This window comes from Hemiscyllium ocellatum, chromosome 2 (assembly GCF_020745735.1).
Source record: "Hemiscyllium ocellatum isolate sHemOce1 chromosome 2, sHemOce1.pat.X.cur, whole genome shotgun sequence".
Lineage (NCBI taxonomy): Eukaryota > Metazoa > Chordata > Chondrichthyes > Orectolobiformes > Hemiscylliidae > Hemiscyllium > Hemiscyllium ocellatum.
The window spans coordinates 105,502,754-105,520,967 of record NC_083402.1 but is presented as its reverse complement, the minus strand read 5'-3'; the positions used below and the strand labels follow the sequence as shown (position 1 = coordinate 105,520,967).

The 18,214-nt window shown below is 38.6% G+C and overlaps 1 protein-coding gene across 4 annotated transcripts in view; it reads right to left on the bottom strand.

The window, feature by feature from the left end:
• The window catches only part of LOC132824449 (receptor-type tyrosine-protein phosphatase delta-like), a 588,252-nt gene that overhangs the window by 203,007 nt on the left and 367,031 nt on the right, over positions 1-18,214 (bottom strand). For all 4 annotated transcript variants that reach the window (XM_060838969.1, XM_060838986.1, XM_060838977.1 and 1 more), the window contains exons 5-8: positions 15,734-15,919; positions 12,413-12,523; positions 9,039-9,308; positions 8,023-8,604 (exon numbers count right to left, since the gene is read on the bottom strand). In XM_060838969.1, coding sequence (XP_060694952.1) covers positions 8,023-8,604; positions 9,039-9,308; positions 12,413-12,523; positions 15,734-15,919 — 1,149 coding nt within the window. The remainder of the gene's footprint in view (positions 1-8,022; positions 8,605-9,038; positions 9,309-12,412; positions 12,524-15,733; positions 15,920-18,214) is intronic.

Below are 18,214 nucleotides of genomic sequence, written 5' to 3'. Positions count from 1 at the left end.
TTATCCAGAAAACCAAGCCAGCTTTGGGGACATGGGTTCAAGTCTCAGTACAGGGGCTGGGGCAATTTGAATTCAATGAATAAATCGGGAAATGAAGCTAGTCTCAGTAATGGTCATATAATTGATGACCATTGATCATTTAATGATCAATTGTAGTAAAAACCCTCCTGGTTCACTAATGCCCTTTAGGCAGGGAAATTTGCCATCCTTATCTGTTCTGGCCTATATGTAACTCCACATCAACAGCAATCAGACTCTTAACTGCCTTCTATATTAGCATGAGCAAACCACTCGGTTCAGATGCATTTAGAGGTGGACAACAAAAGCTGGCATTGTCAGTTATACCCACACCTTAGCAAAGAATTTAAGAAAGGCAATGAATGGGAGGGGTGAACAGCATTTAGGATGGAGTGTGAGGGGCGGTGAATCAAAAGCTGGGAAATACGACAGTGACAGACAATGCTGGATGGACAGTGAGGCAGGTAAGTACAAAGAGTTAATTATTGAACATTTTCCTGGCTGTATTCTACCAATACGTTTATTCTTGATTTGTTCTTGTGTGTTTCCCATTTCAAGATTTCTTTGAAGAAATAACTTGCCGTGACTCTAAGTATTTATAAAATTCTACTTGTGGCCAAATTAAAAATTTTCATTACACCATTTGGCCTTTGTTCGTGAAGGGCCACTTTCTGGTGAATTCCACTGATCTCTGCTCTAACTATATTACAGTTCTGAGAGAATACTTCAGTTTTGAAGCTGTGATGCAATAGGGATTTTAAGCTGATGGTCTGAACGGCATGTTAAATGGTTGTAAACAATTGCAGGGTATGGCTTGAAGAATAGGTGAGTTTTCCTGCTCTCCAGAGCAAAATTTACCTTCAATCGACATCCTTGGAAGAGTTTTATTGGTCACTTGTTTCCCTGTTATTTATAAGCATCTGTTTTCACACAGTTTCCTGACTGCACTTGAAAAACAACATTACTGACCAAGTACTTTGGGGCTTACAAAGATCTTGAAAAGTGCTGTTTATATGAAAGCACCTTGCTCTATCCTGTTGCACCCAAACCTATTCTAAGATGAATGTTTTTTAACATTTTGATCAAGAAAGACCTAAATATGCCTAATGAAGTGTAGCGTTGGGATGCCTTGTCTGTTAAGAGCATTCACAGACTCAATTGTATAGACTCAGTTGTAGTAGACTCAGTTCCACTACATATAGGTACCAAACGGACAATTAGACTGAGATTTCAGGTCCACAATTGTGGGTAGACAGAATTCCTTCTGGAATTCCAGGCTGCCTCTTTCAAAACCAAACAGCTGTGGAAGGGTATAGGCTACATGACTATTTAGGGACAACAATTAAAACCATTGTAAGATTGCAGAGCTGGCCCAGACTCTCAAAGTCATACTTGATTGGGGGGGGGGAGGCACAGTCTCAAAAATAATTGGTGACTATTATGAATCACATGGGCAGGTAATTTTGTTTCTTTATTGAATTTTAATTATATACTACAAATGTAAAGTGCACTTTACAGTACATCTCATTAAACAATTTGCAACACAGATGTAAAACATTTCTGAGAATTCCCAGTTAAATCATGATAAGTTACTTCAGATGCGATGAGTTTAAGTGTTAAAATAACTCCAATGACATCAACTGGCTTATAACTTCATCAGCTTTGACAAATTGTAATCTTGTTCAGAATCTCGAATCCAAATCACCATCAACACAGAGATCTGCAGAAAGCTGAGCCAAGATTCCTGACCTCTCTTCCAATGTTGTTCTCTATTATTCACTCTGCATTTACCTCCCCTCTAAAATGGCTTATTTTGGTACATGGGTAAGTGATGGCCTTGCAATATTATCACTAGATCATTACTCCAGAAACCCAGGTAATGTTCGAGCCATAAAGGCCTACAGCACAGACAAAGATTCCTTGCCCATTACGTCTGCGCAGATTAGAAACAAACATGTAACTATTCTCATCATATTTTCCTGCACTTGGCCTCTGGCCTTGTATGTTTGACATGGCAAGTGGACTTCTTAAATATTGTGAGGGTTTCTGCCTCTAACACCTTTGCAGAGAGTGAGTTGCAGATTCCCACTACCCTCTGAGTAAAAACAATTTTCCTCCTATCTCTCAGCCTTTTGCCCCTAACCTTAAATCTGTGCTCCCGGTCAATGACTTGTCCATCAAGGAGAAAAGTTTCTTCCTGTTTACCCTAACAATGCTACTCAAAAGATTATACATCTCAATCTCCTATGTTCTCAGGAAAATAATCTCAGTTTATCAAATATCTTTTCCTAATCACAAGGCTCCAGCCCAAGCATAATCCTCTGCATCCTCTCAAGTGCTAGAACATCTCTCCCATAATGAGGATTCCAGAAATGCACACAATATCCTTGCTATGGCCTACCAATGTTTTATACAGTTTCAGCATAATCTTCCTGCTCTTAAAATCTTACGCCGAGAGTAATAAAGGCAAATATACCAAATGCCTTCCTAATCATTTTATCCACATGTCCTCATCCCTTAAGGGATTGAAACACTTGGATGGCAAGGTCCCTTTGATCTTTCATCATGTATTTCCTTGCCTTGTTTATTCTGCCCATGTGCATCACCTCACACTTATTCAGATTGACTTCCATTTGTCAGTGGTCAGCCCATCTGACCAGCCTGACTATATTCTCCTGTAGTCTAAGATTATCCTCCTTACTATGATCAAAGAATCCCTACAGTGTGGAAACAGGCCATTTGGTTCAACAAGTCCACACTGACCCTCCGAAGAGTAATCCACCCAGATCCATTCCCCTACTCTATACTTCCCCTGACTAAGTGTATTATATTCTGGGGATCAGTTTAGAATCTCACTGTGGTGGATGGTGGGATTTCAATTCTATAAATATATGGAATTAAGACTCCATGAGATCATTTCGCTTGTTAGAAAAACCCATCTGGCTCATTAATATCCTGGTCTACATATGCCTTCACACCGACAGCAATGTGGTTACCTCTTAAGTGGGCAATTAGAGTTGGGCAATCAATTAGTGACATCCACATTCTATGAACTCATTTAAAATAAAACGTGCTTTGCTTCCTACAATTCATGGGGTAAATTTATGGGTGGCACGGTGACACAGTGGTTAGCACTGTTGCCTCACAGCGCCAGAGACCCAGGTTCAATTCCTGCCACAAACAACTATCTGTGTGGAGTTTGCACAATTTCCCAGTGTCTGCTTGGGTTTCCTCCGGGTGCTCCGGTTTCCTCCCGCAGTCCAAAAATGTGCAGGTTAGGTGAATTGGCTATGTTAAATTGCCCGTAGTGTTAGGTGAAGGGGTAAATGTAGGGGAATGGGTCTGGGTGAGTTGATGTTCAGAGGGTCAGTGTGGACTTGTTGGGTCGAAGGGCCTGTTTCCACATGGTAAGAAAACTAAAATGGTTGCTTTTAAATTCAACATCCAACGTGAAACCTCAAGTGAATAGCCAAGAACCTTGAAAGACTTGTCTTGGTAGTTCAAAGCACAGCTCACAAAGAAGTGTGTAACCAGGTATACAAAGTCTGTTGAGGAAGTAAGCTAAAGAATAATGCACTGATCTGCACATTTCCTGTGTACATCCCACAAGCACCAAGGATGCATCTTAGTTCAACTGGATCAGACAGTGCTTGTAAAGAAGTTTTAAAAAAATGACAAGAGAAAAGAAGGTACTATCTTCAGGAAGTGCCCTTTGCATATCTGGGACATCCTCCTGGCTGATGATACTGTCAGGCGAATTTCTTCACATTTGCCTATTCTGAACCACTCTACAGGTCTTATCTTCCTGAAGCTTTCAAAATCCTCCCTGAGCCAATATCCCAGCACAGTGTGGGGTTCTTTGTCGGCCTGCTGCAGTACCAGCAGTGTCCACTGCAGAGCTAGTAGCACTGTTGGTACTACTGCAGCATAGTCAATCAGGTAAACTGGCAGCTTCCAAGGACCAAATTTCCACTGATGGTGGAGGAGCTCCTTCAAGCTATGGTTGCAGGGGCTGGCTCCTTTCTTGTCCGGTGGCCCACTGCTGACTTCACTTCCAAGAGTTAGCAGCCTACGCACACCCCTCCCTCAAACCTTCCCAACATCCTCTATTCTTCCTGTAATTTCCACTGCTCCTCCCTCCTGTAATTTTTAATGAGAGGATCAAGTTATCACTTCTGACACTGCCCCACATTATGGTTATCATTCAAAACGCATCAGTGAACTTGGAAAACATATTGACAAACTCATCAACATGCTGGTAAAGTTAGGTCACATGGAATTCAGGGTGAGCTTGCCAATAAGATACATAATTAACGTAACATCAAGAGACAGAGAGTGGTGTAGAGTGTTGCTTTTTGCTTTTTGGACTGGAGGCCTGTCACCAGTTGTGTTCCACAGGGATCCATTCTGGCTCCTCTTTTGTTTGTCATTTACATAAATGATTTGGATGAGAATATAGAAGGCATGGTTGTAAGTTTGCAGACGAAACCAAAATTGGTGACATAGATAGTGAAGAAGGTTTTCTAAGATTATAAAGGGATCTTGATTAAATCGGATAAATAGCTGAAAAATGGCAGATGGAGTTCAATATTGATAAGTGCGAGGTACTGCATTTTCGTAAAAGAAACAATTGTTGGACTTGTACAATTTATGGTAGAGCCTTGTGTAGTGTTGTAGAAAAGACAAACCTAGGGGTTCAGGCACACAATTCTTTGAAATTTGTATCATATATAAACTGTGTAGTTAAAAAGGCATTTTGCACGCTTGCATTCATTACTCAGTCCTTTGAGTTCAGGAGCTGGGAAGTCATGTTGAGGTGTTGTGGAACACACCTAGTTATAGGAAGGATAGTAATAAACTGTAGAGGGTTCAGACAAGAATTAGTCAGGATGTTGCCGGGTACGGAAGGTTAGAGTTACAAAGAACAACTGGATAGGCTGGGACTTATTTCACTGGAGTGTAGGAGGTTGAAAAGTGACCTTATATAACTTGAGAAAATAATGATGGGTCAATATAGTTAACGGTAGTTGTCGTCTTCCTAAGATAGGGCATTAAAAGACACATTTTAAGGTGAAAGAAGAGAGATTTTAAAAAGACATGAGGGGTAATTTTTTTTGCACAGTGGGTGGTCCACATATGGAATGAACTTTCTGAAGAAGTGATGAATGTGGGTCCAACTACAATGTTTAAAGACCATTCGATAAGTACATGAGTAGGAGAGGGGTATGGGCCAGGAGCAGGCAGGTGGGACTAGTTTAGTTTGGGATTAAGATTGGAATTCTGTTCAGCATGGGTTGGAGGGTGTGCTTCCATGTTGTATGTCTCTCTACAGATGACTGACACACACACACCCCTTCCCACTTGAGTGTGCAGGAAAATTGTCAACTCACAAAGTACCAAAGCAAATTCACCAAATAATTCAAGTAAACTTCAGGTCCAACAACATAGGCTACTCTTTTATAAACACAGCCAAAATTAACAATTATCTGTCAACCAGGCACTCGACCAAAATAATGAATATTTTGCAGTTTGTTCATTTTTAAATATGTCTGACTTGAAGTTATACTTCTAACATAAAAAGCAGTACAATTAGGTCAAAATAAAATACATACCATAGAATGATGGCATGGAAGCAAACAAAATGAATAGAAAATGTTCACATGAATATGGGAAAAAGGCAGGAGATTGGCACTGGATAACAGAACTGATGCAAGCATGACGAGCTGAAAGGCTTTCTTCTGTGTGTAACAATTCTGTGATTCTGTGGATTGCTGAGTACATCACATCGATGTTGGTCCTGGTTCTCCAACTGGAATTCTTTCCAGGCAAAGAACAGCAAGAAAACATTAACACTTGGAAATGAATATTCTTGTTGAACAGGAGCTCTATTTTGACATATCCCATTGTCCCTGTCTTAATTCCACACATTGGATTAACAGCAAAAGGGAGAGAATTTCTTCAATTGGGTCAATGCCGACTGAAGGAAAACAATCCAGCTGAACTGTCCTTAAACTGAATGGCTTGCTCAGCTATGTCTTGAGGCAGTTAAGTGTCAATCATACTGCTTTGGAGTCACATGTAGGCCAGAAGGGTTAAAGAATGGCAGATTTCCTTCCCTAAAGGGCATTTATGAAACAGATGTGTTTTTACAACCATTCATGATAACTGCCATGCATTTAAAGTCTATTCAGTGAGCTTGATTAAATTGTACAAATTATATCATTACATCGCGGCACAGTGGCACAGTGGTTAGCACTACTGCCTCATAGCGCCAGAGACCCAGGTTCAATTCCCGCCTCAGAAGACTGACTGTGTGGAGTTTGCACATTCTCCCCGTGTCTGCGTGGGTTTCCTCCAGGTGCTCCAGTTTCCTCCCACAGTCCAAAAAAAAATGCAGGTAGGTGAATTGGCCATGCTAAATTGCCCATAGTGTTAGGTGAAGGGGTAAATGTAGGGGAATGGGTCTGGGTGGGTTGCTGTTTGGTGGGTCGGTGTGGACTTGTTGGGCTGAAGGGCCTGTTTCCACACTGTAAGTAATCTAATCTATTCGCCTGTTTGTAATGGTGAACTGCTCCTGGATAGGTGCTAGTGCCATTTTGCCTAAGTCAAACTGTGCCAAAGTTGTTCCAAAAATTTAGGCCTTTGTGTCAACAAATCAAAATTTCATTCTGCTTGCACTCAAGTTAAAATCTGTTAGTCAATCAAAAATTCAAACAAACTCTGTCCAGATATCTGAGACACAGCACTCTGCTGATCCCAAACAATCGAACTGCCACCAGTTTGGTCTCTCTATTTCCTCGACATCACTCAATTCATGTAACAACAAACTTTTCATTAACAGATGCATTAATAGTTAAATGTGTCTCATTATTTATTTCACCTAAAACTCCACTTCTATCTTCTGTAGAAATTTTTACTTGCCCATGAAATTTGGTAAAAATCACAACGGTGAAGCTGAGTTCGAGTTGGCATTCTCTCTTATGCCACTTGTGTTTTCTGTCTCACACTGCTGCAAAAATGGATACCAACTTATAACTTAGAAGTAGACAATTCAGTTCCTTGAGTCTGCATCACAGTTCAGTAAGCTCAGGGCAGAGCTCTGTGTTCTGGATTCCATATTCCCACTTTCCTCCGATGAATTTCCTTCCTTTCATACAGTCATGAAATCATAGAGATGTACAGCACAGAAACAGACCTTTTGTTCCAACTCCTCCAGGCCGACCAGATATCCTAAACTAATCTAGTCCCATTTGCCAGCACTTGACCTATATCCCTCTAACCCTTCCTATTTATATAACCATTCAGATGCCTCTTAAATGTTGTAATTGTACCAGCCTTCACCACTTCCTCTGGCAGCTCATTCCATACATATATCACCCTCTGTACAAAAAATGTTTCCCGTATTCTGAACTATCAACTTTACCAAAGATTCTCGGGGCATGTACCTGCTTATGTTGCACATTTCAGACAAAAAGCTTTTGCTTTGGAGGAGAATGGGATTGGATTTTTCTTTTTTTATTCTCACTACATTTGGCTGTATTCCCTCATTTCTGTAAAGACCATAATTAATTATAAAAACAAGATATCTTCCCAGCACCACTACTGCGGTCCTATATTGTCCATAAATAAAACTGCATTGCTCACAAAAATGGCTTGCAAATTCCACATCATGAGTATAATGCATCACAACATACAAGAAATAAAATTTGTAATTTATAAAAAATATAAGTGAACATTTAACAGTGGGAAAATATGAAATATGAAACAAAGTCAGAAGTCACACAACACCAGTTTATAGTCCAACATGTTTATGTCAAATCACAAACTTTTGGAGCATTGCTCCTTCATCAGGCGCAGTTGCTCTGAAAGACTATGATTTCAAATAAACCTGTTGGACTCTAAACTGGTGACGTGTAACTTTTGACTTTGTCCATCCCAGTCCAACACCAGCATCTCCACAGTATAAAACTAGAGCACAGAAATGCCCAAGTATAGATAACTCACCTCCTTGTTGAGTTTTAACCTGTATTTCAGGTGAATGTGGTCCATCCCCAACAGAAGTGAAAGCCAGCACACGGATGGTATAAGTAGTCTCTGGGGTCAGGTTTGCAATTGTTGTCAGCATACTGTCATCTACATTGTGCTTCTGCCAGTTATTAATATGCTGTTGTGGATCCATCGTATAATAAACTCTGTATCCACGGATCTGACCGTTTGCCTCCTCTGGCTCCTCCCATTGAATTAACATAGTGGTAGTGCTTAGCATGCGGGCTTGCACAGAGCGAGGTGGGCTGGAAGGGGCCTGCTCACCTGTTCGTGTTTCTACCGGTTCACTTGGTGGGCCTTGCCCAATATTATTCACTGCAATGACTCTGAACTCATAATCCGAGTAAGGGCTTAGTCCTCCAACACTGTATCGTGTTGTAGCCACCCCATCAATCTCTTGAAATGGTCCATCTGAATGCTTGGGCTTGTGTTGTACAATATAGTGAGCCACAGGCTCCGGATTTCCCGAATCCCATGTCAATGTGACACTCGTCGCTGTAGTTTCAGTTACAACAGGTGTGCCTGGGGGTTTTGGCAAAGCTGTAGATATAAGCATGTTATATGCACAACTTTAGATGTGTTAATATTTTAATACACACAATTTAATAGCATTTGCCTACTCTTTACTACAAAATGAATTCACTGATGTTCCAAGTTTAATCCTGGAAATAAAAATCTGAAGATCCATTATTACATATTTGCTTTATTAGAAGACTTAGCAACATTTAATTGAAATATACTGGAAACTGGAACATGCTGCATCAATACTGGCTTAATTAGCCATGAACACTGATTACACTAAGAGGAACAAAATAATATCTACTGCATATTACAACTGCAATTCAAGTAAATGCTACTTTATTTTACAATTTTTGTTTAAGAGTTTCATATCTGGCAGTGCAAAAATTAGACACTATGTAAACAAAGTAAAGCTTACTTCCCGCCTATGCTTTCAAAAAGTATTTGTTAATTACCTTTAACTGTGACCTCAGAAAATGCTTCAATGACTCCGAGTGTCGACATGGCAACACAGGTATAATTTGCAGACTCTCTGACGTTGTTCAGCTCCAGGACGTTTCGTCCAATTGGCATATCATCCTCAGGAGTCAGGTCTTCTGCTCCCAGCATCCATTTCACATAAGGCATTGGGGATCCCACAGCAACACAAGTGATATTTACACTTCCACCAGGCATAATCTCGTGGCTTGTCGGAGGAATAGAAAATCTTGGTGGGACACGGCGAACTGGAACAAAACACAAAAAGGTAATAACATGTACAAAAAGAGCACTTTGTCTACACACTTTTTAAGCTACATGCACTCTATAGATACTTATTTCAACATAGATCTACGTTACACATGAGCCAATAAAGAAACAAATTATTACTAATAGAATTTTTCAATTATGTTTGCATCAGTTCTAATCTTGTACAAGTTTAGATCAAACCTATCAGGTTCCCACATTGGACTGAACTACAGACTAACAATACACAAACACCATGCAGAAGATATATTAATAAATATGCACAGAACTGGAGGATCAACAGCATGCTTGAGTTGAGCACAAAATCAACTTCAATGCTGTATACTTCCAGTTGATGTGAGTAAATGTGCATGACCACATTGTCACATCAGAGCCCTGGTACACATCATCTACAGTACATTGAAAGTGCAACTCGATTGCTTTCAGACTCAAAGTGGATGCAGCTTCAACACCTCACACTAACATGTAAACATATATGCACATTAGAAAAACAAGGCAAAGCCTGGTACTTCAATTGGTTCTGGTCATGCAAGCAAGCATGTGGTTGTCTGGTACATATATATATATATATATACCACCATGCTGAAATCAATTGGGAAGGTGGCAGGGAAAACATTAAAGAAATAAAACAGAACTGAAAAGCAAAACAAAGTCAAAGTATAGGGGAGAATTGGGGGGTGTTGGGAGAGGAGAACAGGAAGAGAGGAAGAGGAAGGGACTGAGCAGGGGCATATTAGGTTATGCTAGTACTGTAGTGTTATACCTTAAATCTAATGTAGGAAAAGATAGGACCAAGAAGCAAGGTTTCGCTAACAGCATTCAATATGGACCAAGCATTCTCATTAAGCAGAAGCTACAGCAAATTACATTAACACATTAGGGTTATTTGCAATCAGTGTTACTGCAAATAAGTCATGTTGGCAATTAAAACATATAACACGCAAGCATATTGATGAGACTGGACAACGTACAGGGAACAAGAGACTGAAAGTTTAAGAAAGCATTATAATCAGTGTTCCTGCATAGTATGTAAAATACATTTTGCTCAAATGCCTGTGTCATTATGTCAAACTTAGTTGCATGTGCAACATTGGAGATTAAATCTGTTTAAGAACTCACTAGCATAGGCCAAGACAAAAGTTCAAACCAGATAAAATATATGAAAAGAAGCATTTGCACGTAATTGTGTAACTAAATACCATTGATAGTCTTTTCCCCAGATTGATTATTTTGCAATATACAAGAGGTTGTTTTTTCAGTTTAAAAAAAACGCTGCAAGGTTTTTCTTTTTGCAGTGACCCATTATGACCTTGTGAGCAATGATGATTGGCAGCATGGCTAACGGAGCAAGCAATTTTTAAGAGCAGACGGTACAAATAAAAAGCGGAAAGCAGTGAATATTAATTGAGAATTTGCAGGACAAGATGATGTAATCTTTTTCGATAGAAAACAGAAACTGAACAATAAGGCCTATTTAATCATGCTTTTGAAAGCTTTGTAATAAATAGCACAACACTCTGAATTTGGTGGCTTTCTATGAGCAACAGGCATCAGTGAGAATAACAGAACAGGAACACTGACCAGTTTAGCAGACTACAACTTGCCATGCATCCCAAAGCACATTCTCTTCCAACATGCACCACTGTCTGATCCAATTAGCCCACAAGCACCAGCAGCCATGACCAGAGCATTATTTAAGACATTACATTAATCAAAGGCCACAATGCAGCTACATTCATTTCAGATTTTTTTCTGGTTATTTCAATCAATATTTCTTAAGGTGGGTAAAAAGTAAAAAACACACCAACCTTCTCGCAGCTCTGAGGGATGTAGGGGGTTTGATGCAGAACACAATGAAATGAGGAAAGGAGAAAAACAAGGGAAACACAGAGAGAGTAAAAAGGCCGTATCAAGGCTTTCAACTGCTACCAGTACATTTAATCTAGTTCTGTTTAAGCCTTCCTACCTCAACTCCCAAATCACCATTAGTTTGATGTTAAGATGGTGTCAAGAGCTATAACTAGCATCATTTTGAAATTTTCTGTCTATTTGATGAGATAAATCGTTCATCCTCCCTAATGTTAGAGAGATTTTTATGCCATTATCTAGAAATCAAGATCACTTGACTTTCTGGATAGTTTGCAATCATAAAGCCCTCCAATGTTAAAGACAGAACAAGAAATAAAGACAGTAGAGAAAGATTCCAAGAAGAACCTAATTTTAGCCAAGGAGCACCTACACTGCAGTAATGAGTTCAAAACTGATAAATTTAGACTGATCTTTTTTTTCTCTTTTTGCTTCGTAATCTAAAAATATATATAGTAATGTTTTTCACCTCAAACAATATTTAATCACATAGATATAAAATTTTGAAAAGAATCGTTGTGGTCATTTTATGAAATTGACACACTTTTACAAATGGAGGAAGGTGATCAGAAGAGATTTGCATCGACTGTTTTGGAAACCACATTCTGACTTTCTGTCCTGATTTCAGTGTCTTGAAACAATTCAGGCAATGACAAATACAAATTTCAAACCCAGTTCATTACTGGAGTGGCAGGGATTTGCAGGTTTCTTCATAATACACGAAAAATGAAAATAAAATAAAACAGAATTAATTGTGCTCCACTCATTTTTATTTACAAAGGCAGTGTTTACACACTTATTCTCTCCACTCCTCGCATCTCAGGATTCAAGTGCATTTATCCACATACCCCAGTGCTTGGAGTTTCTTGCTGCTGATTAGTAGCACACCAAGCAATCAATTCATAACAAAGTTAAATGAAACAAAAATACCATTTAAAAAAAAATATAAAGCACAAGTTTAAATCAAGGCAAAAATAAAAGAAGTTAAAATGTAAAAACAAACATACTTACAAACCCGTCTCTCAGGATAGATAGGGATCAAGAGTGCTGTTTTCTCTTTAAAAATCATTGTACCTTTTAATTGCATAAGATATTTTTTCACTAATAAGCCAGCAAGAGATCCTTCTGTTCCCTAGTGCAGTAACTGTTTACATTTAGATCTGCTCCTAATGCCCTGAGTCTTTCTGAATAGTGGATGCCACGGTTTTGTTTCTCCTACCTCTCACATATAGATTGGCAGGAGCAGAATAACGTGTACCAGCACTGTTGGTTGCCACACACTCATATTTTCCTTGGTCAGATTCCTCACTGTTCTCTATTTGGAGGGCACCTGTATGGGAAAGAGAAAAGAAAGTGCGCAGAAAACAGTTAGAGAATATCTCATAATTTCAGTGCTTTTATTCATTTTTTTTCCCAAATCCTTTCAATATCATGAAAGGACTGGTGTGCGAAGCTCCATTCAGCGTCGTCATTGCTTTGCTAGGGTGAACAGACAGAGTGGATGTGATGGGTAAGTTAGTGAAAGACGGATTTCACACCATCAAAACCAGCGAGAGAGAGCTATTATTTATTTATTTGTTTATTTATTTCACAACGAAATCCTGCTCTGGGAAATTCACTGGTCAAAGGATGGGCGAGGTTGCTTCAAAGGAGCATGGCCTTTGGGTAAAATGAAAGAGTTAACGTTAAAAAGTCACCACCAAGAGTCGGAAATGTTGAAAAAGGCAGACACATTCTCAAGAAACATTTTCTTCAGTCAAAAAGGTGCAGCAAAAACACAAAAAGCTGCTCAAAGTGAAAAAAAAAAGAATTTTGGTTAGTAAGGCATAATCTCTCAAAATACTTTTCAAAAGACCTCTTAAGAAGTAACTTTTGCTATACATGCAACCTTGTAGGATATAAACAATCATTGTGCAACTTACAATCTTTCAGACCCTTTTGCTGAAAAATAAAAATACATAAGAGTAAATTGGATCAGTAAAGAAAAATTCACACTTCGTCTCATTGTAAAATGGTGGACCAAGCCAATTGGAAAGAACAACCAACCTATGCCGCGGGACACGTTAGAGCCCCCAAGACACGAAAAAATCCACAAGTGGGATTAGTATTTTAGTGTCTGCCCACAAAATGCAAGAAAAAAAATCCAAAATTATCGTCTGTGTTTGTACGATGTGTTAAAAAGGAGAAAAAAAAGTAGAGGTACCATCTTCACCAACGCCTCAAAACGTTCACTGGGTGCTTCCGGCCTGCGAGTCTTGAAGAAGGAGGGTTGCTTGAAAAACTCGAAATGCGCAAATCCGTGAAAAAGTTTTGGAAGAGAAAAAAAAGTGTAACTGGATAAGGAAAGTTTGAAAAGTGCTGGTTTGAAGAAGGGAAAAAGAAAAAGTGAAGAAAAATGACAAAACTCGTTCCTTGAGGGAAGGGTAAAAAGCTGACAAAAAAAAATTATTATTTAAGTCTTTTTGCAGGTGCTCCACAGACCTTATGGTCAAGATCAAGAACAGCTATGCAGGTCACGTTTGAGAAAGGGAAGGTGTGGGGTAAGTTTAACCTGAATTTCTAGTTATATAAAAGGGAAAAATGATACGCTGTGACTGGATATGGACAAAGGACAATGATATGCGATATCGAAGCATATCAGAAACAAAATCCTTTATACATCCAAAACTAAAAGAGAAGCAGACACAACAGGAACATCAATGAACAGAAAACAAACTGGACAAAGCAAAACAGGAAAGAATGTACATCTTTACATGACAAACATGAGAGATATGAAAGGACAGAAGAAATGAGGAGGATCAATTCTGTGAACGTTAGTTCAGCACTCTTACCTCGTATTGGTGTACCACCTGGGTGGATAATATGAATGCAAATAAGATTAGAAAGAAGAAGCATTAGTACGAGAAGAAGGAGGCTAGGGCTTTGGAAGATAAAATCAAATTAGATTTACAGAATAAAGGTCTAGAAAGAAGCTGAATTACTGTATTGGTAAACAGGATTATATTAGATAGTATTAGGTTAGTAAAGCAAGTTGTACCATAAGGACAATGTCCACTGTTGGCAACATTGCCTCTGCCAGAGCAGAAATTGACTGTGAAGTCTTAGGAGATTGGTCTCAAGTGTTTGATAGCCTAAAACCTTTAACGTATTTATAACTGTTTAAGCAAATATCGGAAACACTGTAGGCTTGGTGGATATAACTACTACAGTTTAGATTGGTTTACGGCATCTACTCAACTATATCTAAAGTGAAGTTTGTGTATCAAGTTTTTAGACAGGTGTATTTTACTGTTGATAGCACTTTTTTGTGGAAGTGTGTGCCACTACGGAGAGATCCAGTGACTACACTAACTGTTAGTAAAATGCATGCCATGCATTTTAATCTGAACATGGAATTAGTGGGGGTGAAGTGCGCTTCAGAACTAAGCACTTACCAAAGGATTCTGGAGATTTAACACGGAAAGAAGAAAGACAGCATAAAAATATTATTATATTCCTTATAATTTGGCACAAATTTTCAGAATTAAAGCTTTAAAACTATATCATCTATTTGACAGGTGAAAATTAATCTTAATTCACATTAACAGGTTAATTTACACAATTCTGCTGACAACAAGCAAAGAGGCAGTTAACAAGACATCACAGGACAGGTCAAAGCTGAGAATCCTGGTAACACAGGTGATCAAACATCTCAGTATAGAAAAATATAGTTACTATTCTGAATGCAAACAGGTTCTTACAGACTACCAGTGGGCACTAGCAAATGTTTAGCACGTCACTTAATAAATTTAGGATCAGATAAAGCTCAACTACTAGCTATAGCAAAAGAAGAAGCTCGGGAAGGTGAATAAAGAATATTAAAGGCATTTCAAGGGAGGCCATGGTCAAAGATAGCAGAAAAAGCTAAAGTCTACATGAAAAGCAGGCTTCTGTAGATCCTGATATTTAGTCTGGAAGGCTTTACTGCAGACACACTACTGTGGCTAAATAGAAAAAAATGCTTTAGGAGCCAAAAAAAAATCAACTTCAGTCAGTCTCCAAACATCTCATTGCATACTAAGATATGGAAAAAAAGTACAGTACACTTTGTCAATGAGAGAGGGAACAAAACAACTGTCTATTCTTGGTTAGGTTAAAAAATGTAGAGAAGACAGAACAAAATACAATTTCTTTTCCCTTGGTTTTAGTTTTTTTTAAGTTTGAAGATTGGTTTGAAATATTTTAAAACCATTTGGTTCTCCTTGCACTTCTGAATGAAGCCCAATGTTTTGAACTAAATCAGTAAAAAAAAGGAAAAAAATAAATTAAAAGAGAAAATGGATCTGTTAAGTACTGCTAAAAGCAGTTAAAAAATCATCAAAAATACAGTCACAGCAGTGAGCAATATGGAATTAACAGAAGCTGCACACACAGACACTGGAACAGGCTATGACAACATCACAGACATGAACAACACACCAAAGTACACATAGAGGATAGGAATAAAAAAAAATTACCTAGAAAACAAATCTACCACGTGATAACAGTAACAAGACCCTACCTGACCGTAGTTGTTTGATGCGTCCATTAGTGCTTGTATCAACAGGTAAGAAGTCTTTGAACCAAGTAATTTCGGGATCTGGGTTACCGCTAGCTGCGCACAACATGGTGGCTGTGCGTGTTCTTTCTACCACCTTCAACTGAGGGCCCATGTCAATCGTGGGATAACCCACAGGAAGCTGATCCTCTGAAAGGACAGTAAGAGAAAGACATCCATGTGCAAATTAATGATTGGTATCATGTACAAAACAAAATGCCAGTGCACTGTGGTCTGTGTAAGAACACAATTCCAACTTATATTTCAGTACTATCACTTTATATATAGCACACAGAATAGTCCATGTATGAAGTAAATGGGTGATGGGCTGATCATAAACAAGCAAGCCACCCCTAGCCCTGTGTAATCTTTGATAAAAACCATTGAAAAGTCCTTTAACATGCTGCAGGAATGGAAACCTGTGGCTCTATGCAAAGACCACAAATATGTTTTGTGTGTGCTGGGATGTTTAAATATTTTATAAATAGAGTTTCAGTCCTGTATTAAGAAGTGTGATTTTTTTCTTTATTCATTCACAGGATGAGGGCATCACAAGCAGCATTTATTGCTCATCCTTAATTGCCCAGAGGACAGTTAAGAATCAACCACATTGCTGTGGGTCTGAAGTTACATGTAGGCCAGACCAGGTAAGGTTGGCAGTTTCCTTCCCTAAAGGACATTAGTGAAGCAGATGGGTTTTTCCAACAGTTGACAATGAATAGACACATGATGATCATGAGATTCTTAATTCTAAATGTTTACTGAATTCAAATTCCACCATCTGCCATGGCAGGATTCAAACCCAGGTCCCTAGAACATTATCTGGATCGTTGGATTAACAGTCCCCCAAAAATACCACTCGGCCATCACCTTCCCTCATAGACTGCCATAGATTACATAAATTGGTTTTTGGATTAGTGGTGCTGGAAGAGCACAGTGGTTCAGGCAGCATCCAAGGAGCAGCAAAATCAACGTTTCGGGCAAAAGCCCTTCATCAGGAAGAGCTTTTGCCCGAAACGTCGATTTTGCTGCTCCTCGGATGCTGCCTGAACTGCTGTGCTCTTCCAGCACCACTAATCCAAAATCTGTTTCCAACATCTGCATCATTGTTTTTACCTTACATAAATTTGTGCTGTGTATAGAAAAATAAATAATTAAAAAGCTTTGCATTTCAACACATTGTTCGCTGGTGTAATGGAAGAAAACATTATGTTGCCAAGAATGATGCAACTTAGTGTTTCAGCATTTAAACAATTCAAACAGAATGAGTTTCACTTGTTTCATTTTTCTTTTTGCCATCTCCTCAAATTCTCTGTTCATATACTTCTATCTTTCTCTGTGAGCATCATGACTAATCCCACTTCATAATCTCTGTAATCTTCATACTTGGCAGACTACACTGCGTAACAGCCTTGCATCCATGTCCATCCTCACCTCACTCATCTCTTTTGAAACAATTAATGAAGGAGCATCTCTGGTACTCACTTGCTTTCTAGTCCCTACACTGTTACTGGCAAAACACCTGAGGATCTATCTTTGGTCCTCAGTGCTTGGAATGTCATCTTAGAATTTCTTTGGTGTGTTGACAGATGATATCAACATCAGTTCTCTCAATTCCTGTACTCTATCAAACTGCATTTAGACTGCCTGCCATTATCTGTTCTTGGATGTGTTGCAGTCTTTTTCCAGCTAACCCAAAGCCATATCTTGAAGACAAGCATTATAACAGCTGTTAGCCTGATACCTTTAAAATCTCAAGATCACTAGACTTAAACAAAAAAAATGCAATGCATTTAAATGATGAAAATCACATCATTCTAGTCAAGATAGGTAAAACAGAAGCATCTAGTGGCTTTAGTATATATTCAAGCACAAGATTGTTTTTCTCTTAGGATTGTTTATCCTGATGAAGAGTATTTCAAAGTGGCTTAGTATATTCCTTGCACCTTTGCCCTAAGCAATAAATGCTACTTTAATAATCATATTTTGAAATCTTAAAGGACTGACCTTCAAATTGCGCCACATAAACCTTAATTAAAATCACTCATGTGACCTGGTACTTTACATAAGACTACACGAGTGGAAGAATGATAAAGTTAAAAAGATCCATTTTCTTTCACTATAATATTTACATATGAATAGAACAACAATCTTCCACACTAAACGGGTTAAATGTTTACAAAAGCCTTTTCTTAAAATAAGGGCAGCTCAATTTAAGCCTTGGTTCTATTTCACATATCTTCTTTGCCTTTAATAAAAACCTTAAATTTTATCAAGAAATAATAGCTGGTGCACACAAGCAGGCAGTGGGGCGTCATATGAGATTTTTTAACTAGTAGGTTAATGCTGCTGAAGAAAATCACCTGAGATACAGCACCATTGAGAAAATAATATGAATTTAGGTGACTTGAATCACACTTTTCTTTCTTTCTGCAGATGCATATG